Below are 27,782 nucleotides of genomic sequence, written 5' to 3' on the forward strand. Positions count from 1 at the left end.
TTTTTACCTTATTTTTATCCTCTAGTCTCTTGCCTGGTTTCCTATTACAAGCTACTGAGCAGTTTTGAAAAATTCTAGTGTCCAGGCTGCAGCCAAAATAATTAAGAGTTTCTAGGGGTGGAACCCAGGCACTGAGTAATTTTAGGAACTATCAAGGGGATTCCAATGCACAATCAAGACTGAGACCCTTAGTTCCAACTCAATGGTCCTTACTCTGCTGCATACTGGAGTTGCCTCTGGCACTTTTAAAGACCATGTGAATGCCCAGATTCTAACCAATAGACAGTTGGTGGGCTTTTTTTCTTTTTTCTTTTTTAACTGCTGGTGATTCTAAAACGCAGTCAGGACTGAGAACAAGTACTAGAAACCAACAGCAGTTGACAGCTTTCTCTAAAAATATAGCTGTTCTGCTTCCATCTATACATTGCCATGGGTGGACATCCATGTTTGCTGGGCATAGCTACAGAGGCTAATGAACTGTTTAGTGAGAACAGTTTGTTAGATATTTTAAGAATAAAGCTCAATGAAGGGATTGAATTGCTTCTTCATTTAGGTTCGCACAGCTTGCTCCTGTGCTCTCGGCTACTTAACTTACAACGCGAATGCTTTCCGCATCCTACTAAAGGAATGCAGAACTAAGCCTAACCAGTTCCTCCGTATAACAAATAATATCAACAGAGATGCAAGTATCAACCCAGCTTTTTTAAAGGAATTTCAAATGCAGCAACGAGTGGGACTTCCTTCCTTAAGGTATTGTGCCTGTATCTGTGAAGTTGCAGTAGTGAGATTATGGATAGAAGAACCTGTAAGAAAGCTTAAGGGAGATCAAACAAGGTGAGCTAGCTATTCCTGGTGTGAATGAATACCAAGAGAGAAAACTCACCCTAAATGTCCACTACCAAAGCCCGTTTTAATTCTGATCTAGCAACAAAACTACCTGTGGAGGCAATCTTGGGGATCCCATTTGGCCAAGTTATTCATGTTTCAGAAAAACTTTCTGGGGTTTCTGGGGTTGCTTCCAAGTCTGATCTGGAAAACCACTTCTGGGATATTACTTGAGAGTCCTGAGCCAACCAGGAATACCACCATGACTTTGGCATCATCAAAAAAGGTTTAAAAGACCTTTGAATTTCATTCAAAGCTAGGCCAGACTCCCAGGGTAGAAACAGGGCTAAATCAGATGCAGTGCCTGCAGTTATGGCGAAGGCTGATGGGCATTAATTTATCCACAGGATTTTGCTTCAGTGCTGGAGTTCCATCAGAGCTTAAGTTTCTGCAAACAGAGAGGAGAATCTGCTTAGAATGGGCATATTTTCTTTAGTCGATGTAGCTGAATTACAAGTTTTCTCTGCAATTGCACTATTTGTGTAGGAAACAGAACTACTCAAGATACAGTATTAACTCTACGATAATAGTAGAGAATAGGATCCAATATTGTATCGTGGTTCCGTAAATCAATTTTCAGTATGGAGAAAAATGAGTACATCTTCATTTTAATTCTTGGAAAACCCAAAGATGCAAAACCGATTACCTTATTTTATATAGTAAGACAGGGAAATCTAAATTCCTGTAACTGACAGTGTTAAAAAATATTTATTCGTTCAAAAAATTAATTTAGGATAAATAACGGGAAGTATTCTTTTACACAATTACTCCCACAACTAGCCCATGTGGCAACTTTTCAGGAATTAGAGAGATACCCCTTCGTCAGGACGCATTACTGTCCTCTGCTGGAGAACAGGTGTACTAACTATACAAAGCTACAGTGGCCGGGGTGAATGGCAGCCCCTGGAATTGTGAACACTCAACTTTTAGGACTGAAAGCAGTGACCAGTGCTCACTACATTTATAAGAATGGTTACCAGGTGAGGTGGAACTGTTAAGTAAATAATAATTACTCCCATAACTAGTAGTATTATGAATTTATAGAGTATTTACATGGACTATTCCCTTTAATTTTCATAACCATTCATTGATTAAATGAAACTATGGGGAATGTGCTAAAATATTATTGAGACAGGTTTGGAAACTTTGGCATGGATACCAAACCCTTCCGTGAAATGTTCCTTGATACCGCTCCTGGCAAGTATGCTGATTGTGGCTGGGGTCATGATAGAATGTTCTCGGCGTATATACCATTTCTTTACTCCCATGCCCCTATCCAGTTCCCAGAGCAGCAGATTAGAAGAATCCCTGGATATGCAAATTTTGAAGTATGGAGAGAGACATAATTTTCCTGGTGTTAACTGACCCTGTATGAAAGCATTCAGCCTAAATGCCAGCTAGTTCCATGCTACCCTTTGGCCACGAAGGTGGCATATGGACAGACTGAAATTTATGCCTCACTAACGTGGCCAACAGCAGATGTTCCTCATCAAATTAACCAGCTACACATTTGAGATAACCACCTTTACTATATTAACTTTAAGCGAGACTTAAATTTTATTACCAGGGAAATTCTGTAACTATATTATGTTACGTGTACAGGATGATGATTTAAAATAATACTGCTTTTAAAAGCCACCCACCCACCCCCAAGACACACACCATATTAACTAGGTACACCTTGTTATTCTTTGGCTTGAAACATTGGTAAACCATTGCTTTGAAAATTTTTGTGATCAACATGTTTTCCTTTTAGTCTAGAGAAAAATGGAGGACCATCCATAATTCCTGTCTTTAAAAAAGGTAATTGATTTTTCTTTGGTCTCTGAGGTAATGTCTAGCCCTGAAACCTTACAGTTCTGTGTTTCATTTCTAAAATTCAAAATGTAGAGGTTACCCCCCAAAATTTACCTGTAAACTCTGCTTTTGCCATTCTGTATACTTAAAATATCTTCCTATTTAAAAGACTATGTTAATCATTTCTTTTTTTTTTTTTTAAACATTTATTTATTTGACAGAGATCACAAGTAGGCAGAGAGGCAGGCAGAGAGAGAGGAGGAAGCAGGCTCTTCACGGAGCAGAGAGCCCGATGCGGGGCTCGATCCCAGGACCCTGGGACCATGACCCGAGCCAAAGGCAGAGGCTCTAACCCACTGAGCCACCCAGGCGCCCCTGTTAATCATTTCTTTTAAGGCCTTCCCTACCATATCACTTGTCAGAAATCCCTCTTAGTTTTTTCTTATAAGCCATGCATAGAAATAGGTCATTACTGAAACATGTAAGTGTGGCTTAAATTTCGATCTTGCTATTCTGTTGTTCCATGTACAACTTGTCTGTAAGTCCTTAAGGTAGAGACCACATTTTTTCCACAGATACACTACTGTTTTATACGTATTTGGTAGATGTTGGCTGAGTGATTTTAGGCCTGCAAGATCAGAGTCCAGATCTTATAAGGTTACCCATCAATTCCTATCAGACATGTAATAGGGAAAATAAATTATTTTTTGACTTAATTTATATGCTTAGTGCTTAGTCACGTGTGTTTAGTATAGGACCAGTATCAGTCTTACTCGGTATATTACCCTATCGCCAAAACCAAGGATAGAACCATTCCAAAGCCAGGATCTGTTTTAAGAGTCACATATGGAAAGGGAGTGAAAAAAAGGAGAGAAGTTCATCATTCAGGGAGTCTCTGAGGAAAGCTAGGTTTGTGCGGGAGGCTATATATATGAATGTTATGAGTAGAAGAATGTTTTTTGTATAGCTTCTTTCGTGTCAGAGTTAATTTATCTATTTTTAAACGAGATTTTATTTATTTGTTTGACACAGAGAGAGAGAGAGAGAGAGACAGACCCCAAGCAGGCAGAGAGGCAGGCGGCGGGGGGGAGGGGGGAAGCAGGCTTCCTGCTGAGCAGAGAGTCTGACACGGGGCTCGATCCCAGGACCCTGAGATCATGACCTGAGCTGAAAGCAGAGGCTTAACCCACTGAGCCACCCAGGCGCCCTGTCAGAGTTAATTTACACAAAGAAATAAAGTCAGTCCCATTTTTTTCTTTAATACTGTTTTCTTGTTTTGTTTTTTAATATTGGTTTCTAAATAGCAATCTGTGTACCACTAATGGTATAATAATGTTTTCATAGGTTTATGGTAATATAAGAAAAAATAAGGACAATATAGCAAGTTTCTGAAAAAGTTAGTTTCATTCAATATAAAATGTGTCATTTTGAGATAGTACCTTTTACACTTTCTTTTGGGTATTAAGATATCCCTACTTTTACAAATGACCTTGGCATTTGTTCTTTTATTAGTCTCAACTTGGCATAATAAAAAGCTGACAACCATATATTAGCCCCACAAATTTTTGCTCTCTGACATCTGAAAGTCTGGAAGTTATGGATCCATTCTCTTAGTATGTTTTAGTGATTTGAAGAAAATACAACTATACAGAACCAAAGGCAATGAGACTATATCTAGGGCTCTTGGGCTTAAGAAAGACATTTAATTGTGGCTCTCTAATTTCTAGGGAAAGAGCATCGAAGAAAATTAAAACCTAAAATTCAACCAAGAGATTCTTTGACTTTAATACCTCCTGTAACCAACTTCATGGGACTCTTCAGAGCAACAAAAAAGGCCCCTGTTTCTCACAATATTTTTTCCTTTTCATCTGCAATTTCATCAGATATCACAGAAGTATCAAGACCAAGAATAGTATTTTTGAGGCAACTTGGGAAACAGGTACAGAAAGCTAACCCAGAGCCTACAGAAGGCTAATAAAACCATTAATATGAAAGTATGAAAGAATTCCTGAGCGATCTTTTCAAATTCTTCACTTTTCCTAAAAGATTTTATTTTTAAGTAATCTCTACAGTCAATGTGGGGCTCAAAGTCACAAACCTAAGATCAAGAGTCACATGCTCTACTGACTGAGCCAGCCAGGTGCCCCCCCATTTTTTACTTTTAATTTTAATCTAATTCTAGTAAAATATATAAAACTGAGTATTAACATTTTGAATGGAAGTTCTTGATATTGATACTTAACAGATTTTCTCTAGCCTGTTTACCAAAGTTTAACATCAGGTCAGACTAATAGTTTCAAAAATAAACAGAATTTATTAAATAGAATTAAATAGAATTAATATTTTATTAAACATTTTATTAAATAGAATTAAATAGAATTTTCCTGCACTTAACACTATTAAAATACAGCGACTGACACAGGTGGCATAATTAGTATCTCTATACCAAGTGTCAGAAACATTTTTAAATCGGTATGCTGGGCTAAAGAGGCCTGATTCAAAACAGCCCACATGTTAACACGCACTGTAGCACCTTGAGATAGTTAATGATAAATACTACAAAGGCACAAGGCTTTTAAAACCCCAAATGTAGAAATGTATACTTTTAAAAGACTTAAAAAAAAAAAATCTGAAATCACTGCCCACCAAGTACAAAAGTCTGGCTAAACACTGTGGCTACCAGTGTTGACCATTCCCCATACCTACAAGTATTTTTGGTTTACAACTAGAAAGTGTGACACTCTGTGGCTCAGAATCACATGATGTCTTTGCCCAATGAGCACCGTTTCCAGGGGGCCCGAGTTCTGCTGTAGGTCTGCTTCTATTTTACTGCAGCAGATAGATTTGATATAAAATCAAGCTGGGCTTCACAGTAGCCTTTAAAGCCCTCATTTTTCTCTGACCACTTTGCTCCAGGCTGCACTGAACTATTATTATACTATTATTATAATACTGAAGTATTATCAGCCGTTATTTTCTCCCACATGCCTTAACACAATAACGATGGAGGTGATGGCAGCCACAGGCATGCAGGGCTTTCCATGCACCAGAGTCTAAAGCCAAGGCTTTTGGCCATCGGACAGCAGGAGACCTCTCTAATCTTCAAATTTAATTCTACTTCTGGAAGATGCTGTAATATAGGAATTATGGGGGGGAAAGACTTATTCCATACTACAAAGGGAAAAATAATTCAAGTGATAAGAAATGAGTCATTTATTCAGCACGGTTAAGGGTAAGAGTTCATATTAGTGAAATATTAAGCTTCTGTAGATGTAAAACAAAACAAAACCCTCTAGACAACAAACTTTGAGCTTTGGAACTGGCTTCTGACGGACTGAAGACTATATTCTAAGAACACCTTCAGGGCTGAGTATCAGGGATTCTTTGTATTCAATAATATAAGACACTCCTGAGTTTCTTGGCCTCCCAAGGCCATCCTACTATGCCCAAAACTTATAGTACTTTTCCTGAAGTACAGGTCCTCCAGTTAAGATTACTTTCATTACCCTGCATTTTTTTTCTTTTTTTCGTTTTTTTAAGATTTTATTTATTTGACAGAGAGAGACACAGCAAGAGAGGCAACACAGTAGGAGGAGTGGGAGAGGGAGAAGCAGGCTCCTCACCAAGCAGGGAGCCCAAGGTGGGGCTCCATCCCAGTACGCCGTGATCATGACCTGAGCTGAAGGCAGATGCTTAACGACTGAGCCACCCAGGCATCCCCGTTTTTTAAAAATTATATATGAGTGGGGCGCCTGGATGGCTCAGTCAGTTAGGTGGCTGCCTTCGGCTCAGGTCATGATGCCAGGATCCTGGGATCGAGCCCTACGTTGGGCTCCTGGCTCAGCGGAGAGCCTGCTTCCTTCTCTTCCTCTGCCTGCTTCTCTGCCTATTTGTGTTCTCCCTCTCTCCGTCAAATGAATAATAAAAACAAATCTTTAAAAAATTAATAGATAAAATACAAGATACGCCTCAAGATACAGAGGATTTCAGCAAATCGTCTGCCTTTTACCTGTACTATTAGCTAACTGGTACATATGCTTGCCCATATAGAGTTCAGTGCTTCCCCCCCCTTCCTTATCCTTTCCCTCTTTCTCTCTCCTTTCCTCGCCCTCCTTCCTTACTGCCAAGTACAAAAGGCCTACAGTTATGGAGCGCATCCCCAAATGGCTCATTTTCTTTATCTGTAGCTTCTCTTATTTACAGCATGAACTCTATTTTGACATGTGTGCTTGTAACACCTGTAGCAATTTCGATACTTAAAAATTTTAAGAAAACAGATTACAGATACCCCATTTTAAAATATTTATGATGGGGGAAGAATTTTTGGTCAATTTCCTTCCATGGTTTGAATGCACTCTGACTGTGAGACGCACAGGAAATACTTATCTTACTTCTCTACGGATTTAGGTTCACATGATACAGAACACAAATTCAAATGAAAAGTGTGAATTCATAAACTAAGTTTCTTCTAAATAATATATATATATATATATATATTTAAAGATTTTATTTATTTATTTGATAGACAGAGATCACAAGCAGGCAGAGAGGCAGGCAGAGAGAGAGGGGGAAGCAGGCTCCCTGCTAAGCAGAAAGCCCGATGTGGGGCCCGATCCCAGGACCCTGGGATCATGACCTGAGCCAAAGGCAGAGGCTTTAACCCACGGAGCCACCCAGGCGCCCTCTTCTAAATAATATTAAAAAACTAATTCTATCATAGCTATACCTCAACAGCAAAGAATACAGTTTTTTTTTTTAAATAAATATTGGCTGTTTCTATATGTTCCCTCACATAAATTATATTTTCTATCTCCAAGTGGGTGATCATAAAGCAATACCCTATGATCACAATTCTTAAAAAAAAAAAAAAAGAATTACTTATGGAATTTCCCAAAATTGAGGTCACCTTAAGTTAGGATTAAAATAAGAAATCTTTTCATAGTTTAGATTTTTATCCTTACCCCCTATTTTCTGAAGAAAGCAAGTCATTGACTAGAAAATTAGCAACCTGGTCCAGTATGATGATGTAATACAACTCTTTACTGGTAAAATCTCTCAAAGGACATTAAAGTCAGTAGCATTGGGGCACCTGGGTGGCTCAGTGGGTTAAGCCTCTGCCTTCGGCTCAGGTCACGATCTCAGGGTCTTGGGATCAAGCCCCACATCAGGCTCTCTGCTCAGCAGGGAGCCTGCTTCCTCCTCTCTTTCTGCCTGCCTCTCTGCCTACTTGTGATCTCTGTCTAATAAATAAATCTTTAAAAAAATAAAAATAAAAATAAAGTCAGTAGCATTGTCTTTATATTCAAGGACAGTACATTCAGTTACTTTAGATAGAAAAAAAGATAAGCAGGTATAAAGTTTCAGATTCAAAGAAAATTATCCAAAAACACAAGCAAAACCTTTACATCTCATATATTTTCATTGATTAAATACAATTTCTAAAATAGTGGATGTAAACGTACGTGGTCAACTAAAAGCACAATACACACTTGGAAGGATTACTTGCCTACCATATTTCTTAAAATCTCAGATGGATTTTAAGAAACATATAGACATCCCAATTGCTCCAGGGAGGATACCTAATAACATATATTTTTATCATTAATAACATCCATTCTGCTAAATTCACCTTTTGTCTTTATTCAGAATTCTCTGATTTGACATGACTTTGACCAGGCTACTTTTCTAAAATTGCTCTCATTAGAAAAGTTAGGCGAATGTTTCAAAAGGAGCTAAAAAATAGCTTCTACTGATAACCACCAGTTTCTCAGGGCAGAGGTGGGGGGGGATGTAGGGGAAATAAGTGAAGGGGATTAAGAAGTACAAACTTCCAGTTATAAAATAAATTGCGGGATGAAAACTACAGCACAGGGAATATAGTCAATAACATTATAAGAACTTTGTATGGTACAGATGGTGAAATGATACCGTGCTGTTGTAATACATATAAATGTTGGATCACTATGCTGTACACCTCAAATTAATATAATATTGTATGTCAACTATAATTCAATTAAAAATAAATTTCATAAAATAAATAGAACATATCTAAAAAATAGTTTTTATAATCCTGATATGAGAAAAGCACCAAAAGGTCTAGGCCTTTTTAATACGGGGCTAGGATTTAGCAGATTCACTGTATATCTTCCAAGGTTTTCTTTCTACCTGCAAATATCAGTACATTCTTTTCCTCACAAGATGTTTTACTTTAATTTTGATAATAAAAAATCTATATTCCATTATAAGACTATAACATATTACTATAGACTCTCAGAAGAGCGGGTTAAATATCAAACATAAAGAAAAACAAAAGAAAGTCTTGAAGAGCAATTAATATCATGCATCTTCCACAATTTGAAATACAAAAAAAATCACAACTTAATGCTGAAATACTACCTTTAGGGATTTTTTTGAAAAGCAAAAATCAAATGTCCATTTTTAACCGCGGTGCTTTTATGGCAGCTTCTCCAACTTCTTCTGATATGTCTACTCCAAGAGGACATCTGCATCACAATCAGATAAATCACATTATTTCAAATACTTGCTTCCTGATCTGTCACTAGTTCTGCAAACTGTTTGCTTAGAATTCCGACAAACAGTGCGCAGCTACTGTATAATCATATGTGATGCCAGTTCTTGAAAACAAATACAGCAGGAACCATGGGTGAAGAGAAGGCCAGTTAATGCCATTAAGAGATCTAAATTTTGGGATTTTTTTTTAAACGACTCTGAGGTATAACTGATATTGAAAAGCTATGCATCTTTAATGTATACAACTCAGTGAATTTGAGGACTGAAGTTTTTGAAAGAAATAGTTCTGCTCTCATACTATAAATAAAAAAGTGAAATAGAAAAATGATAAAAATGCCTTATAATTCTATACAAAGCTGAAAGGATAAAAAGAGTTTACCATACACCTAAGGTCAAATTTGCATCCATTTCTACTTTAGAAATTCCCGAGGTTTTTACTGATTCTTCTTTGAGGTTTCAAAAGCCAGCTTGTCCCTTTTCTACCTTCCTCTGTCACTACTGGCAGGAGAGGTCCGAGATTCTACTCTTTTTCTCTGTTCTTCCTCCTTAAGTAACTGTGGACTCCAACGTTTGCTTTTTACAACATTGCCCAATATAAGGCTTCAACTGGATCCTAGTCTGGAAAAAGCCACCATCTTCAGCCTCAGCACTGTCACAAGAAGGCAACACTGGAGCAGACAGTATGTTCTGCCTGAGGCTAGGCCATCAGTATAGGGGATGCCTTCGGCCACCACTAACTATACTCTGTTTTTAGGCTTTGGATTTTATACTGCTTGCATAGATTTTATAAAAGGTACCACGTACTTGGGTTCATAGCGGATGCCTTCTGTGTTGTGTAAAACGCCCACACCAGCACGCAATCTTTCAATACCGTTCCTAAGCAAGAGTGATGCAAATAAAATACACAGACCAAGATTCAAAGGAAGAAGATGTAGCATAATGAAATGGCAAATTGTGAGTGAAGCACATACATCCTGTGGCTTACCATGCAATCATAATGCCGTTGTCAGTGCACAGTCTGGGAGGAGGACACAACAAAGTGCACTCTGTTGCATTTGTTACAATTTCCAGAGCTTTTCGGATGTATAAGTTACTCGCGACACCTCCAGATACAACCTGAAGGAAATAAAAAGACCAAAATTAACAATTACGTGTGGGTATGAGCCAAAATGTTAGCTTAATCTGGGGAAAATACCAGCAATATACAGTAAGAAAACATCACATTTTGAGAGGTGGGAAATGGGCAAGTGATCAATCTGTATAGTAAAAATTTGGAGGAAAAGAAAATCATTTTCAATATCAGTATACAATGACCACTAGATTTTTTTTAGATTTATTTATTTATTTTCGGAGGTGGAGAGAGACAAAAAGAGGGAGGGAGAACGAAACTTAAGTGGACTCCATGCTGAGCACAGAGCCTGTCCCAGGGCTGGATCTCAGAATCCTGAGCCGAAACCAAGAGTCAGACACCTAACCCACTGTACCATCAGAAGCCCCGGACCACTATCATTTTTGTACATTTTCTTCTAACTTTTTTCTAATTATAATCAAAGCTCAACAGTGTTTTAGACCCTGCCATTTTTACTTGTAAGCATTTTTCTCATTTTACATTATTCTTCAAAAGCTATTATTACCTTTGATATTCACATAATATTCTATTTTGCGAATCTACCATCATTTAAATACTTTCTCATTTAGTAATTTTCAAAAGGATGAAGTTTAACATACAGTTAAACAGAAGTTTACCAAGGCTTTTACACAGCTCTAAAGGGGTTTCATCAAAGGAACATAAATTTGCAGGGAACTAGCTTATTTTTCTAAAAATAATGATAGCAGTTCCCGCATCTCATTTCTTACTGTAAACCCACTTTTAAATTCAATGAGAAGATGCAGTCTTGGAGTTTTTTGGCACACAGGCTGTGCAGATGTCCCATGAAGCTGTCACACCTGTGTAAGAAATGGCTGTTAGTCTTTATTCTGCACAATTCCATACTTCCGGGCTATGACGTAAACACATTTGATGCTATGCACAGGATCAATTAAGCTCCTAGAAGAAAAGTAACATACTGTAAAGTATTAATAATACTGTTAGAGGAGGTGACAGAACTTACCAGTACTGCATTACTTGGAGATAACAAGCGTCTCTGCTTGCAGAACAGAATGGCACGGTGAGTTCTCTTTGCAATGTGGCACGCTGTCGCGTGCTGTACCGCAGCGGCAATGTGTGCAGCTGAAGCCAGGATTTCCCCCTTTTGGATCCCTGCAGAAATGAGCAGGTGTTTTTAGGTACAATGCAGGATTACTTATTTTTCCAACTCTCCAAGTAGAAATGTACCTTCCTCTTTTTCCTTTTGTGTTATTATCCTACCAACAACATGCTGAAGTCCAGAAAAAGAAAAATCACAATTTTTAGCTCGTTGCATGGGAGGTTTGATATCAAAATGCAGTTTATTTCCTTGTTTGGCCAAATGTTCTATAGCCTTCCCACCGCTCATGGTGGAGCACTCTGGATGTTTAATCAAAGACAGTCTTCTTGCTACCTATCGAAAACAAAAATTTCAGTAATGAGTGATAAAATTGCACATTTTGAAACCAAGGTGCAAAGGAAATGAAATTTACTTTAAAAAAAAAAAAAAAAACCACTCACACACACAAACACACAAAACCCAACCAAAACCCAAAACAGAACAAGAAGCCTGGATAAGTAAGATATGCTCTGCTTTTATATAAATGGACTGTAGCTGGTAGTCAGTAAGGATAGACTCACTCCTTCTCACAGCCCGCCCAGCAGTGGGCAATCACCGCTTCCCTATCTACTTCAGCTCTTCTACTGGAGATGAAAAGCAAGTCTGAAATTCAAAATGAGTGCTTAATGATTAGCTTCAAAAATGAGAACCTGTCCATTTCTTCTGATCATTGCAGCTGTGGGCACTAAGATTTCTGCAGAGACCAGCAGGCTCAGGATTCATTCACAAAGGAAAAAGAAACCTGCTTGGTGATGGTGTCAGCAATTGTGATGTTTAATCACAAAACTTTGTACATCTTTAATGTCTTTATTTTATTTTATATACCCTCTTATTTCACATTTTTATAGTTCTTTACATGGCAATTTCTTTCAGATATATTTTTTTATTAAAAACATAACTGCATCTGCAAACTATTTGAGCCTTTATGTACTGATCTAAACCTCTTACCATTTCACTCATAATGGCTAGAAATCTTTTCTAAAACTATGTACTATTCTTTTTCTTTCTTACTGCTCATATGAATTTTTTCAGTCTAATATATTCATCAGAAATATTTAGATAAATGGTAGTAGTGTATTATTATTTGATTGAAATAGACAACTTAACAGAAAAGAATGGAGAAATTAACTCTTAAATAATTACCTTGTCAAGCATGTCCCCTGGTGCTATGTCCAAAGACTTCCCCAGAAGCAGAAAATCTGAAACTCCTCTGACTAATGCCAACAGACAATGACCTCCAGAAATCAAAAGAACTAAGAAGGGAAAGTCTACTTTATTTAACAACCTAATAGTCAGTGCATGAGCCTCCATATGATGAATGGGAATGAAAGGTTTTTTTAACTGGTCTACTAGGTGTAAGCTAAATGATAAGCCTACTCCCAAGCTTAGAGCAAGTCCTGGTTTTATAGTGGTTGCGACCGCTGAGAGTTCACTTGGACAGACTTTACTGGAAGAGAGAGCTTCTTGCACTATCCGCTGAATATTTTCTCTGTGAAGCTGCTGAGCTACTGAAGGAACAATCCCACCTGTTCTGGAAGAAACAAAAAAACAGCCTTTTCACAATTTCAAGATTGTGAACACAGAGTAAGGAAAGTTTTATATTAGGGCTGAAGGCATGTTTTCAAATTAATTATTTTACAGCTAAATATGTTAGTCAAGTATATTCAAATATGCATGTCCTATAATGCAGCAGACTATAAAAACTCAGTATATAGAGATTAAGGGTGTAATGTCTGACTTTTCAAAATTGTACACAACGAATTCCTATGGATTAGATGATGAATGGAACCACCAAAACAATCTTAAGAAGCATTCTATGGAAGATGTCTTGAACAAGGAAAGGACAGGATAAAATTGGATTTTAGAAAAATTAATCTCTCTGGAGATAGAATTTTTATTTTTAAAACATTTTATTTATTTATTTGTCAGACAGAGAGCACAAGCAGTGGGGTGGCAAGCAAAGGGAGACGCAGGCTCCATGCTGAGCAGGGAGTGTGATGTGGGACTCATCCCAGGACCCTGGGATCATGATCTGAGCTAAAGGCAGAAGCTTAACTGACTGAGCCACTCAAGTGTCCCTACATGGAGAATTTTTAAAGAGTCATTATAAAAGTATTTGTTTACATCTTAAACTACATGATCATGGGAAGTGAAAGAAAGGGACAGAGAGCCTGAAAACTGTTATGACCGACTGGATGTGAGGGGAAGAGGGTCCACGGCACCAACATGATTCACATATCGAGCTGGAGTGACTAGGAGAAAAGAAAGAGTAACAGAGAGAAACTCGAAGACAGTTTTGTGAAGATGAGTTTATTTTTAAACACACTGCACTTGAGGTCATGGCAGGACAGCAGACAGCTTGCAATCCTGACATACAGTTGGGAATCTAGTGCTCAGAGTTGGTAATTTTGATTTTGGATTTACGTAGGACCCACTCCAAATGTCAAGAGTAAAGAAGTAGGAGGCAAAGCTGCTAGCAAAAAAATTGCCAGCATGTGACTAACTTACACCAGAGAAGCAGAGCAATAAAATATAGGGTCTGCAAGATATACCTCTAATCTCAAAAAGATCTTTAAATATTTAACGCTGTAACTTTTATACACAGATATGAAAACCCTCAATAGGTGCATTCAATTAATATTTACTTAATAGTTATAATATGCAGGGCGCCTGGTGGCTCAGCCAGTTAGGTATCTGCCTTCAGCTCAGGTCTTGATCCCAGGGTCCTGGGATGGAGCCCCAAAGCAGGCTCCTGCTCAGTGGGGAGTCTGCTTCTCACTCTCCCTTTGCTCCTCCCCCTGCTCATGCTGTGTCTCTCTAGCTCTGTTCTCTCTCTCTCAAATAAATAAATAAAATATTTTAAAAATTGTTATATATTGTATCAGGCAATGAGGGGAATAAAAGAAACAGTCTTATTTCAACACATTTATATATAGTAATACCATTTTTCTTAATTCTTCAAAGCTACTTTTTCTCTTATATTCTTCAACTCTGTTAATGGCATTAAACCTTCTAATGACTTGGGTTTCCAGCTTCATCTTTATCTCCTTTATCTCACTTCCCACAATTAAGTACGTCACCATTCCCACTGCCACCAGTTCGAAAAGCTCCTATTATCTCAGTCTATTCAAAACCCTCTAAATGCAATTCCCTGGAGGGATTTTCTGATCACCCTGGAGTCCATTCTATGTTGTGTTGCCGGAAAGTAAAGCAAAATGCTGACCCCTAACTATCCTACTCAAAAACATTTACTTTCTTGAAATTTGGGTAACCTTAAGTCTAAATCCTCTTCTACTTATTTCTTCCTTCTCCCACATGCCTACCTCCCTTCCTTTTTGTACCTCTTTTATGTATTTTATCTTCAAAGGATTATGCTAGCTAAGCATTCGAGACAAAAGAGATGAGTAAGACCGTGGCTTTATTCTCAAAATAGTTAATTTGTACACAGCATAAAGAGTAGGCGTTCGAGGGGCTAAGGCTAATAGAAAGTCAGGGAAACCATCTGGCCTCAAGGTAGAAGCCAAGGGTTCAGGCAAGAGACAAGGGCTTGAATTACACGGAAAGGGAGGGAAACGTTTGAAGAAATATTTGGGAGGCAGATTTACTACAACTGATTTGACACAGTGGTGAGAAAAAAGTGAAGACTGTCCTTCAGATTTCTGGCTTGAAGAAAGGACCCCCCCCCCCCAGCTCTCCTCTATCAATGCATGTTCCATGCTGCTTTACAAGGACTTGCTCACCCGACTGTGTCCTTCACTCATCTGTAACCGCACTAGAGGCGGGACTGATGCGCCTGTCAGGCAGCTTCCCTGAGCTCGCGCTGTTTGTCAAGAACTGCACCACACACCTTGGAAGAATTTACATTTAATCCTCACAACAGTATTAGTTACTGTTACCATTACTATCCCTATTTCACACACAAGGAAACCGAGGCACAGAAAACTGTGTAAGATCGTTGATAGCTGCACCAGAATGCAAACCTACACTCTAAAGCACTTTATATAGCAAGCTGCTCAGAGGCAAGGATTATGTATCTTAGTCGTATTTGTACCACGGTGCTTCAAATGTTGCCTGGTAGGAATTCAGTAAGTGCTGAGATGAGCTGTGTAGATGGTTCCACAAAGTTTACTTCCTGTGTATTCATCTCCAGTGACCTGGGCAGTAGCTAAACTGAACGTCCGTCCTGTACTCTCTCACCTCCTTGCCTCTACCGTAATGTTTACTCCTGCTACAATGCTTTTTTCCATCTCCATTCATTGAAGGCCTATTTCCGAGGTCACTAGCCCCTGCAGTGTACCAGATGCCGCGCTGGCTATCTGGCACCGTGCAGTGAGTAATACAGACAGTTAAGACGGAGCCTGTCCCCATGGAGTTCAGAGTCTGCTGGGGAAAAGACTACACAGAAGTACACTTGATCTTAGCCAAAAGGCCGAGAAGCGATGAGACTACACAGAAGTAAACAAACGTAAAAATTATCAAAAGGATGATGAAGAAAATAAGCAGGGTGTGGTGATACAGAATAAGCATGGTGGGGATACCGAATTTAAACGAAGTGGTCAGGGAAGGCCTTTCTACACAGTCAACATTTACATGTGCAAACGTCCAGGACACTCAGAAATACTGAGTGGGACTGAGGCATGGTAGTAATAGTTACTGTCTGCACCACTTGTTTGATGCTTTATGCTGCCTTAGACTGAAAGCTGTATGTTTCCTTGCAGGTCTATGTATCATGCCTCAGAGAATAGGTTAAGCTCCTTGAAGGGAAGGACTTTTTAGTATTTCACTACACCTGATTAGCACTTACCTCAGTCTGTTTCACACAGTACATAACTGTTAGAGGTCTATTCTGTCTTTTCATATATATTATTTCTATTATGCTCCCTACAATCCTATAAGGCAGGTTATTATCTTTCCCATTTTACAGGTGTGAAAACACAATCAGGATAAAGAACTTGCCTAAAATCAGAGCCAACACCAATTGCTTAATTCATAATTCAAACACAGGTCTGTGATCTCAAAATACCAACCTTTTTCACTATTCAGGTGTTATAAATTGATGGCTTGAAGGCATATTTGATTTGCACAGCATTTTAATATATTTTGAATTAACAACTAATTTTAACACCTGGAGATGTTACAGTTATATTCTGGATTTCCAATTTTCTCTTGAAAATTCCGAGGGTCAAATAAAACAGGGCCTACGCTTCTACATGGCGAAAACTGGCTTCTTCTTCTTCCAGATATTTTCCACTTTATACCCAGCCCACTCATCTGTGTAGCCTCACTAGTGGTCCTCTGCAAAGACATGAGTTTATAAACCTTGCACCATTCAATGCTTTTATACAACAGTGTATTATTATTTAAGTACCAACATGAGTTATAAGTATAAATGTGAATAAGATGTTTTTCCCCCAGAGATTAACATAGGCTAGAGATGGGGTCACGCTCTCCTAGGACTTTAGTTAAGACCATGAAACGTACAGGTGGACAAAGAGGAAAAGGCATTACTAAGGGGAAATCATGGATAAGTCTTAGAGTTGGGAATGAGCTTAGTTCTTTTCGCAAGACACTCAGCTCAAGTTGAGACCTTACTGTGGACAGCCTTAAAAGCCAGGGTGCAGGGTTTAAGGTTTTCTCTTACAGCTACTAGGAGCTTTTGCACAGAAGAACTTAGCTCCTAAAATTGAACTTTTATATATGATAAATAGAAAATAATTATTTCACTTTGTTTTTCCCAAAAGTGGGAACTACGAAGATAATGTCTACTTACTTTAAATGAACTTCAGTTTGGGAATGTATCGCTTCTCCCAAAACGTTTCCAGTTTCATCCACCACAGCAGCTGCTGTATCATCACAACTGGTTTCGATTCCCAACACTAGTTTATGAAGAAACGGTTTTCCAGAATGAAAATTAAAAATTCTTAAAAATTCATAAGTTTTCCTTCTTGCTGGTTTAGAAAAGACTCCTGCTGTCTTACTCAGTATTAGCATAATTACTCTATAAATAACTCCTGGAAAAGAAATGAAGAAACAAACTAATTACTTCGAACTGACAATAACCACTAACCCATTCAGTTAAGCAAAATTCCAATTTTATTGGTTTATTTTTCAATATAATAGTTTTGTAAAATTAGGGGAAAGTTTTGTAAAAGTTAGCAAAAATTTTTGAACATAAATAACAGTATGAATGAATACAACGCTCTCGAAGGTGAAAACAAGGAAATCAATTATGAAATCTCTTAGTATTATTATCATGATGTTCTCAGTAAACTATTCATTATTCATAAAATAGCTAATGGTTGCATGGATAGTCCTTTGGAAAGTGCTATTTATTTTTGATAGCTACAGTTAAGACAAAATTGGTTTAAGAGAATTAAACGACAAAGGCAAACAGAACAGATAAATGCATTCCATTTCCTCAAAATATCTACCAAAATAAAATTTAGCAATTTGGTTAGAAAACAATCCACATAAAAGACACACACACAGCTCAGTTGCCCACTTTGGGAACAACTGTTCTTACAAAGCTCATCTTCCGAGAACCACATCTGGACTAGGACGACTGCAACCTCATACCCACTTCATCCATTAATCACAAGTTTTCTAACTCCATCTCCATTTTACCACAAGTTATCTTAGTAGGATCTCCCCAAATTCCTTTTTTCTTCTCAAAATGACAACAGCCCATCACTAAAGCACCCTGGTATCTTCACTCTTTCAAGTATCTGGTTTCTGCCCCCAGACGACCTGTTCTAGAACTTTCTAGGGGCTTACGCGGGCCCTTCCCTACACACTAGCGGGAAAATCAGAGAGTAAGTGCTGGGATTTTCATCGTCCCCCGTGGCGGAGGGCCCCGGGGGTGGAGCGGCGGGCACGGCCCTCGCGCGAGGACCGCGGCGGGGAGCGCAGGCCTGGCCCCGCCGCCCCGAAGGAATCAGATTCGCATCACGGAAACCCAGGCAGGGAAGCCTGAGCGAAGCACTGGTCTTCAAGGCCACGAAAGCGCCCAAGTGGATCCAGGGTCCTGGGCCGGTGGTCCAGGCTGGTGCTGGAATCGCCCTCGCAGGCAGGCGAAGGAAGCCGTGGGGGAGGGCGGGCCGTCTTACCCTCCGTCCCCGCGAACCACCGTGGCCACAGCGCCGGAGCCCTGGCCTGGCGAAGACCGCAAACCGCGCTTCCCCCAGAGCGAGCGGCGGAGCGGTCGCCCCGGAAGTGACGTCATCGACACGGGGCGGCGTCTGGTCGCCGACGTCGCAGAGCTCGGTCCGCAGCCGCGCGAGGACTGCTCTCGTCCGGGACGCCGCCCTTAGGTTTACAGGTAGCGGGACTTCGGCCGGGTCACCCGGCTTGGGACCCAGTGGAGGCCGAAGGTGGATTCGTCTGACTCCGCAGCATTAACTTCCGGACACTAAGCTGTGTGGAAAGATCCGTCTGCCTTTGGCTGGAGTTCGGACGCCCCTGTCCGAAAAGGAAGGTTTGGAGTGTCCGTCAGTCCGCTCTGAAGGCTGTGGCCTGACTAGCGAGTGATTCCAGAAACAAAGTGTGGAACGTAGGGACGACGCAAGGACCGGCTTGTACAGGGTCCGAGGGACGGAAGCGCTGCGGGTCGGGCAGACTAAACCGTCACTGCCACTTTGGGGAGCGAAGGTGTGGGGCTGCCTCATTTTTGTGATTAAAAAGGGGACGGGGCTATGTATATTCATTTACCATGAAAAAACTATAATATGGTCTTTGCTTGCCATGTACACAACCTTCAGGAAAATACTCATTCTTGGACCTCCTTCAGTGTGGTTGGTTGGTTTTTTTCCCTATTACTGGTATGTGAACTTGTCATTTGTGTGAATACATTATCCCAAGAGTCTTTCTTCTGCCACAGGCCTGCTAGACTTCAAGGTTTCACTAAGCTAAGCAAGGACTTCATTTATGCAAGACTGAGTAAGGCTGTCACATAGATCCGTGTTTGGAATGGCATGAAGTTCTTGATATAAGTAAATGTAAGTGAATCACTGTGGGAAGTCACAGTTATAGTCTACTGGCAGATACTAATAGATACATTCATAATTACCAAAATGTTGAGAATTTTCTAGGTGAAACTTATGCTTTCAAAATGTTGTGTGTCACAATAGTAACCATAATTAGCAATTAACTTACGTTGTCCCAAGCAGTGTTGCAGATTAATTTATTTAAACCTCACTATAATCCTGTGAGGTAATTAGTTACTGTCCTCCTTTTACAGATGAGGCAAATGGACCACAAAGTTTGATGATTTGCAGGTCATACAGCTAGTAAACTTAAAGCTAGGATTAGAAGTTAGGGGTGTCTGGGTGGCTCAGTGGGTCAAGCGTCTGCCTTCAGCTCAGGTCATGATCTCAGGGTCCTGGGATCGAGCCCCGCATCGGGCTCTCTGCTCAGAATCCAGCTTCTTCCTCTCTCTCTGCCTGCCTCTCTGCCTACTTGTGATCTCTCTCTGTCAAATAAATAAATAAAATCTTTAAAAAAAAAAACAAAAAACAAAAAACCAGGCCATCTGGTTCTGGAATCTGTTTCCTTAACTTCTAGAAGATAAAATAACTCATATTTTCCTTAGGAAGTGTGGCTGACCCAAAAAAAGAAAAATTAAGACCAAAAGGTTAAGAAAAATTTGTTCTAACTGCTTACGATTGGTTAGAGGTTATTTTCTATTATATGCTGAAATCTAGAATGACCATAAAACCTTTCATATCTGGCGTTTTCTTGCAATTTGGATTATGTTCAGCAGGTGTGTCTCAACGCCATCCTCTGCAAGAATGTGTCAAGAGTTATCCCTTTTGTATGTGCTGGTATCATTGGTAGATTCCTTATCCAGGCTCTTTGGCTGGTGTTGAGTCTTAATGCTGCATTATGGGAAACAGCAAAACCCTAGGACGCATTAGGAAGGAATTTTATTCTTCCTTAGATTGATGGCACATAAGTAGCAGAAAGAAAAAGGCATTGTACCTTTGGTAAGTAAAGGTATACATTTTCCATTTTCTTTATTGCACTAGAGGAGAAATTATTGGTGGAAAGACATTTATGCTCTATGAGGCCTACCTGGGCTTTTATACAGATCACATTATATGATTTGAATGCCACTGGTGGACATTCTCAAGGAAAGATGGCTTAACTACCATAACTTCCACTTGAATTTAGAATCAAAATATGCTCATTTTTTCTGTACTATTGCCTGCCTTGGAAGTTTTAGAGGAAAGTAATATATAGAAAAATCTTTAATAATTTCTTAGTTATATCTTACTAAATTGGATTTTATTTTCATTTGTTACATATTTATTGGGTTCTTTCCTTTGGGCAAAAACTTCATCAGTTTTAGGGATAAAAGATAAGATCCACTCCCTATCTTCAAGGAATGAAGTCTAATAATAGGTAATTACAATACAGCATTATGGAAAGTATATATTTAGAATGGGGAGTTGTTTGGGAAAGGTGGTATAGCTTGAGGTATCCACAACTTAGCAGGACCGTGGTGTGATCAATGGGTTTCAACATCTGATCTTCTAGGCTTGAAATTGGTTTATCAGATTTGGAAGTTACTGGACTCCAGGGTTTTGAGTCACACTCAATCTGCTAAGAAATTGCTTTCTAAAAACCATATACTAACATGTTAATTTATGAAAAATGTAATGATGAAGGAGGTAGAATACTAAAGCCTGCTGATCATCATTTTCTCTGTATTGAGCAAATTACAGTGAAAGCCAGAGCGAAATCATGAGAAGATTGTTTGGTAAATATGGAATGGAATCAAGAAATGAGTTTGGTGCTTTAAATGGCTAATGTTTCAGGCCTGATGCATCTCTTTTCACTTGAGTCATGTTACATTCTTCATGGGTTGGATTGTGCTAAAAATACACTGTCATTAGTCTTTCTCCTCTTTAAAGAGTTTTTTTGCTTACAAATGTCTTTGATGTAGAAATTGTTACATTAATGGCAATACTGTCAATTCGATGTCATCCTTGGAAAGTATTTTGCAATTTTTTATTTGCTAAGACATCATGCTTATTTTACAAATTTACTTCCAGATGATTTATTTTACTGTGGTAAAATATATGCAACAGAATTTATCATTTTAACCATTTTTACGTGTATAGTTCAGTGGCATTAAGTATATTCACACTGTTGTGCAAACATCTTTATCATCCATCTACAAACCTTTTTCATTTTTCCCCACTGAAACTGTGCCCATTAAACACTAATTCTCCATTTCCTCTTCCTGCCAGCCCCTGGAAACTTATGTCTCTAACTACTCTAGGTACCCCATATAAGTGGGATCATACAATATTTGTCCTTTTGTGACTGGCTTAGCTCACATAGCATTAATGTCAAAGTTCATCCAATGTGGTAGCATGTGTCAGAAATTTTTTAAAGTGGAATAATATCCTATTGTTTGTATATATCACATTTATCCATTCATCTGTTAATGGACATGGTTGTTTCCATCTTCTAACTATTGTGAATAATGCTTCTATCAACATGGGTTGCACAAATACCTTTTGAAATCTCTGCTTTCAAAATTTCTTTTCAGTATATACCCAGAATTGGAGTTGCTGGATCATATGGTAAGTATTTAATTTTTGAGGAATTGCCACACCCAGATGATCTTATTTTTCAAGTACGTGGGGTCTATGTGTATTTTTGGCAGGGGGGAGAGAGGGTGAATCTTTTTGTTGCTCCTATATAATCTCTATGACTGTTAAGTACCATAACAGAAATATATGACTTGATAATTCATAGGAGAGATAAATTTCTGAAAGTAGATTCACTGTATCAGGTTTTCTGTAGTAGGTGGTATACTGGTATTTTCTCAGCAATGCTAGTTATGTCATCTGGCTTCTCTGTTCCTATTTAAAAAGTTTTAAAATGATGATGAATTTTTTTTTAAGACTTTATTTATTTGATAGAGTGAGCGAGCGAGCACAAGCAGGGGAGTGGGAGAAGGAGCAGAGAGAAGAGGGAACCTGATGCAGGGCTCTATCCCAGGACCCTGGGATCATGACCTGAGCTGAAGGCATACACTTAATCGATGGAGCCACCCAGACATCCCTTATCTTCTTGATAATGCACTCAACATAGTTTTTGCAAAATCTGGACATTTTTAAAAATGTCAATAGAAATTTATAACTACAAAATTAGAACGTCAGAATATAAAATTCTATAAAATTCCTGTCATATTTTATATTTTAAAGAGTTTATTCTATAGTGTTGATATAATTTCTTTACTATAGTTCTTATAATTGAGAATTTATTTTTATCCATGTAATTATACAGTTAGACTTGGCCTATTTGCTAAACTTAGAATCATACAGAACTTTAGTGCTATGGACTGACTCACTTCCGTAATCATTAATTGATTATCAAAGGTTTGTATGAGTCAAGAAATGGAATAAATTACAAGGCTGAACATAGAATGCAAATATATTTTTACTAAACCATGTTTTAATTATGAAATATCCGAGATTATGAAAAAGTGTCAAGAATACTATAATCAACTTCTGTGAACTCAACACTCATTTAAGAGAAATATTATCTAATACAGCTAAAGCCTTCCAGGTACTATACAACTAAGATATTCAGTATTCTAAATTGAGTTTCTAATTCTCATGTGTTCATCTGAAGCAAAATGAAAAATTTTAAACCCCATATAACAAACTACCTGCTGAATAATTTTTAGGGAGTAAAATATTTAGGGAGTAAAATAAAAACCCAAGATATTTCATAACTCTTCTTTTTGACATTAGGCAAAATAAGGGAGAATGTATCTTTGCTATTCTCTTACCTACCTTCCTTCCCTGCTACTCCAAACTTCCTTTTAGATTATTTTACTTGGACCTGTCTTCCCAGGACTGACCCTAACTATATTTCCTATATCCACATGTAATACACATGTAATTGTTTAGAAAATTACTCTGTCTTGTTAGAAGCACTATGAAACTGCATTGGTCTACACTGGGCTGCTGCATTTGTCTTCTTTAGGATTAACATGAGTGCATTTTGGAGTCATATTTACTGGAGACATATTAATAAAGAAGATATAATATAGGAGAAATATACTGCATGACAATTAAGTTTCGACTTGACTAGATAATATGAATCAATAGGCTAGTATCTACCAAGATGGGGTTTCACAGGAAAAAGAAATCTTAGACTTGACTTAATAAATCTATTAAGTATATGAAGGGAGAGCATCATTTAAGGGCACTACATGTTGAAGAGTTGAGGTTTTAGTGACTGCAACATGAATCAGTGGTATGTGGCTGTCAAAATAGCTAAAATGAGACTATATTTAAAAAAAAAAACCAACCAGCATCCAGAACAAGGTACCATTGTAATGACATCACATCTTTTCACCTCTTATAGTCAGCTCTAATACCATGTAATAATAAACTGCAACTCAGAGCAGAATTACCAGGACAGTAGGAGAAATCTAAAACTGTATCACATGGAAAATGGTGAAGACCCTGGTAATGTTTATTCAGTGTACTGATAACAGTTTAAAAGTTAAATGAAGAGTTACATAGAATAAGGATAAGATTTTGGCTTAATGTAAAATAAATTATAAATTCCATTACAAAATGCAACCTAAGTTTAAGTCCTCCTTTATTAGCATTAACATAGAACTGAATGGAGGCATGATGGTTAATGAAAATTCAAGGTAAGGTAAGGGGTTGAAATTATTTATCTTCTAAGGTCTTTTCCAACTCTTAGCATCATATAACTGCATAAGGCTAATTCGTACAGATATTTAGTTAAGGAAATATTGTTAATGCCTCTTAGGATCTTTATGGTTTAATAGATCATAGTGCCATAAACATAGAAAATATAGTTCTATGCTTAAGAAAAAGAGGCAGGGGGTAGCTCAAAAAGACACAGAAGCCAACTTGGAAATTATCACTGGGAACTTGGACTTCCAATGCCAAATCCGGAGAACAATCTGAACAAATTAGTAATGACAATGAACTATAAACCAAAAAACATCTGCAAGTCCAAAATAATATAATGATTGAATAAATAAATGTAGAAGGAATAGGGAAGTAGAAAACCACCATGGAACTCCACAGTAATAACTGTTGCTGGGGAAATTCACCAATGAATCCTAGAATTAGTGGTAGTTCTGAACTCATGTATATTTAGAAACTGCCATTGTTTCCTGATTTGAAATTAGGAACAATGACAGCACAATAATTACTTTTGTTCCAAATAATAGTCACAGTCATTACAGATTTTGTTTTTAAAAGAAGTTATTTTTTTTTTTTTTACATAAAATGATACAAACTTATGAAATTGGTAAGCTACCATATTTAACACAACCATTCATCCTGGTGTTAAGACCAAAAAGCATATCCCAAATTTGATCACTTCTCACCACTTCATCAGCCATTTTCCTAGTCTGAGCTAGCTCTTGTCTGTAGTAGTTTTCCAACTATTCCTCCTGCTTTCTATTGCTTTACACTTTATTCTCAACATTAGCCAATAACCCTTAAAAAAAAAAAAAAAATCAGATCCCGTTAATCTATGTAAAACTATCCAATGGCTTCATCAAGCTTAGAAGAAAATTTACTTATTACTTTGGCCAATAGAGCCCTATATCATCTGACTCTATTTCTCTGACCTCATTTGTTACTACTCTTGTCTTCTTGCTTATCACGCCTTTCTCATCCAAAAATCACCTTAGGAACATTAGGGAAGGCTTTCTGAGGTAGGCTCTCCTGACTTTCACCTGCTTAATATTTTTCCATGTCATTTATCACTACATGAAATAGTATGTTTTGACTCATTTATTATCTGTTCTCCAATTTGAACGTAAGCTTGTAAGGGAAAAGATTTTGTCTGTCTTGTTCGCAAACCGTAGTCACAACACCTAAAACAATACCTACACGAGACTGGGCCCTTACGTATCTATTGAATAAATATTTTTAAAACTTTGAAGGGTGGGTGATAAGTGGGGAAAAAGCAGAAGGCCTGCATTAACAGAAGTAGATTTCTATCTCTGAAGTCTGTGCAAAAATGTAAGCCTTTAAAATGAAGAAAAGCAAAGGAACATTTTTAACTACCTTCACTTTACAAATTTAGTTGCTTAAAAAAAACCTTGAAAAATAAATGTGACATTGCTGACTGAATTTGGAAATTATCTGCAATAATCTTACATGAAAGAAAAGTTTTATTCAAGTATAGATTACTGGTTTAAAAATACATGGGAAAAGACAAACATACAAAAGCATTATTACACAACTGATTTCTAAACTCAGTACTTCTGAAATACAAAATAATGATCACTACCCCCCAAAAGTCAGTTTATTGAAACAAATTGATTTTTCACTTGGTCTATAACTCTTTTCACTCAGTTCTGTTTACAAATATTACCGGACTTTTCAGTTTCATCCCATATCAGAACTTTGTTTTTGACATATGTCCTTCTCAAAGCAGTATAAGTTATTTCTTGTAATTAATGCCAGCTATCAGAAGCGTCTCTAAGCCACAAGAATTCAATGTGGTTGCTGCTTTGGAAACAGTTACCACTCTTGGTTAATCTACACTAAGATTCATGTACTGAAAGGCAAAACATTAATGGGCAAAATATGGGGGCTGAGAGCAGAGGATGTAAGAAAAGAAATTTTTTCTTTTTTTTAATGCAATCCCGCTAAAGACGACTTCATTATTTACTTTGGTGCTACTGCTAGAGAAGCAGTTTCTGCCAGACCACAGGTCGGCTTAATAGCTGTCCATTTTGTCTCCTTTTCTCAACAATAGCGGTCTTTAACAATCAGATTGATCAACTAAATCAGCAGAGAGCTTTAACTTATCATATATTTTAACTGTGTGAAATAAATTATTTTCTTCACTGGATTAGCAGCCTTGTGCCTAGAAAGGCAACAAAACCCACTCTGCTCCAAAATGAGAAGGTTGACTCAGAGGCTGTTTGTAAGATGCCTGGCTGTCTTCTATCACCAGTCATGAAGGTGGACCTTCACAGTAACTTAATAAATGTAAAAACGACCTCATCCTTCAATACAGTGTTGAGCCAGCAAAACCAAAAAAGTACAATCATAAAGTAGGGATTGGCTTGTATAAAACAAGAGAGAAATATCCTCTTATGTAACACAAGAGGAATATATACGGTAATAAAAGTGATCTGTAATAAACTTGTAAAGAGATGATTCTGGTTTACATGTATGTCTGCTTAAACTGACTGAATGATTGGAAATTTTCTTCTCCTAACATAATGCCCACTCATTATAAGCTAAGGTGTTCTTAGTATCTTATAAATCTCTTCTTTCCTTGGATTTATCTACTATACCCTCACTTTGCAGCCATTTAACTTATATGCTGGGCCTGCCCAGCCTGCCTATAAAGCCTCTCTTTAGAAAGATACCACGTGCATTAAACAGAGGCATCTTCTAGTAAGTATCTGCCCTTCAAAAGAGCATATGAAGAACCAGCAACTGGCCCTCCAATGTAAATGCTTTTCATTTCACATTATCATGGAAACAGTGCAGTTTCCTAACCACTCCTTCCTTACAGAAAACTCAGTAGCTGTAAACATTTTTGTTCCATTCCAAAACATTTCAATACTTATTAATTCCAAAGATCCGAACACCATGAAGCTGTGGCATTTTAGGAATTAGCACAGTCAGGAGAGAAGCTGTGTTTAGGATGAAGTGAGTTGGATCATACTTCGTATAGAAACTTGCCAGAAAATATCTGCAGAAATAAAAATTAAAAACATATGTAACATGTAAAATTGGTAAAAAATTTAAAGGTAAAAAAGGCCAGTGAAACAATAAATACCTTTGGGGCCTACATTAATTTGGGATTTAAAAAGTGATTTAACGGAGGCATATACGCACATTTCACATTTCTGCCATTAAATTAAATGCATTTGAAAGAATGTGTTTGCGGGGCGCCTGAGTAGCACAGTTGGTTGAACGTCTGACATTCAGTTTTGGCTCAGGCCATGATCTCGGTGTTGGTGAGAGCAAGCCCTGCAATAGGCTCCATGCTCAGCATGGAGTCTGCTTGGGATTCTCTCTCCCTCTGCCTCTCCTGCTCACACTCTTTCTCTCTCCAAAATAAATAAATAAATCTTAAAAGAAAACAAGGTGTTTGCTACTTAGTATCCTTTATAAGTCAATTTCAGGTACAGTTTTGTATTTATGTGTACGTTTCTGAAGAGAAGATCCAGATCCAAAGCATCTATCATATTTTCAAAGGTTTTGTGATGTACCAGAAGGTTAAAAACTACTGCTATAAAGTTGTAAAAATGGGGTGTTAGTACATTAGTACAATTCAGTATCT

General features: G+C 38.0%; 3 protein-coding genes and 1 long non-coding RNA gene across 17 annotated transcripts in view; 2 read left to right on the forward strand and 2 right to left on the reverse strand.

Moving 5' to 3' along the window:
- ANKAR (ankyrin and armadillo repeat containing) overlaps nt 1-4,670 on the forward strand; it is a 68,413-nt gene extending 63,743 nt beyond the window's left edge. For both annotated transcript variants that reach the window (XM_047720552.1, XM_047720553.1), the window contains 3 exons: nt 554-750; nt 2,642-2,688; nt 4,410-4,670. In XM_047720552.1, the coding sequence (XP_047576508.1) occupies nt 554-750; nt 2,642-2,688; nt 4,410-4,657 (492 nt within the window). In that variant the 3' untranslated portion in view covers nt 4,658-4,670. The remainder of the gene's footprint in view (nt 1-553; nt 751-2,641; nt 2,689-4,409) is intronic.
- OSGEPL1 (O-sialoglycoprotein endopeptidase like 1) lies at nt 1-18,656 on the reverse strand. 6 transcript variants are annotated; one of them, XM_047720574.1, is made up of 9 exons: nt 18,566-18,656; nt 17,457-17,470; nt 17,230-17,335; nt 12,603-12,990; nt 11,549-11,753; nt 11,325-11,473; nt 10,199-10,329; nt 10,018-10,089; nt 8,075-9,185 (listed from the first exon to the last, which is right to left on the reverse strand). In XM_047720574.1, coding segments are annotated over exons 2-9 (1,131 nt in total). In that variant the 5' UTR covers nt 17,458-17,470; nt 18,566-18,656; the 3' UTR covers nt 8,075-9,106. The 6 variants fall into 6 exon arrangements, 5 of the variants coding, with proteins under 5 accessions (XP_047576530.1, XP_047576529.1, XP_047576532.1 ...); XM_047720573.1 differs by having other exon boundaries at nt 17,457-17,472; nt 17,994-18,593; XM_047720576.1 differs by lacking the exon at nt 18,566-18,656 and adding an exon at nt 16,662-16,754 and having other exon boundaries at nt 12,603-12,985.
- LOC125094904 (uncharacterized) overlaps nt 13,780-27,782 on the forward strand; it is a 19,163-nt gene continuing 5,160 nt past the window's right edge. The window contains exons 1-2 of the long non-coding RNA XR_007125737.1: nt 13,780-13,908; nt 16,356-16,359. This is a non-coding gene — a long non-coding RNA (uncharacterized LOC125094904). The remainder of the gene's footprint in view (nt 13,909-16,355; nt 16,360-27,782) is intronic.
- The window catches only part of ORMDL1 (ORMDL sphingolipid biosynthesis regulator 1), a 21,758-nt gene continuing 11,314 nt past the window's right edge, over nt 17,339-27,782 (reverse strand). For 5 of the 8 annotated variants that reach the window (XM_047720577.1, XM_047720578.1, XM_047720581.1 and 2 more), the window contains exon 4: nt 25,630-27,188. In XM_047720577.1, the coding sequence (XP_047576533.1) occupies nt 27,053-27,188 (136 nt within the window). In that variant the 3' untranslated portion in view covers nt 25,630-27,052. Of the gene's footprint in view, nt 17,471-25,629; nt 27,189-27,782 lie in introns of those variants that run through there. The other 3 variants (XM_047720583.1, XR_007125735.1, XM_047720584.1) reach the window with 3 other exon arrangements.

This window comes from Lutra lutra, chromosome 3 (assembly GCF_902655055.1).
Source record: "Lutra lutra chromosome 3, mLutLut1.2, whole genome shotgun sequence".
Classification (NCBI taxonomy): Eukaryota; Metazoa; Chordata; class Mammalia; order Carnivora; family Mustelidae; genus Lutra; species Lutra lutra.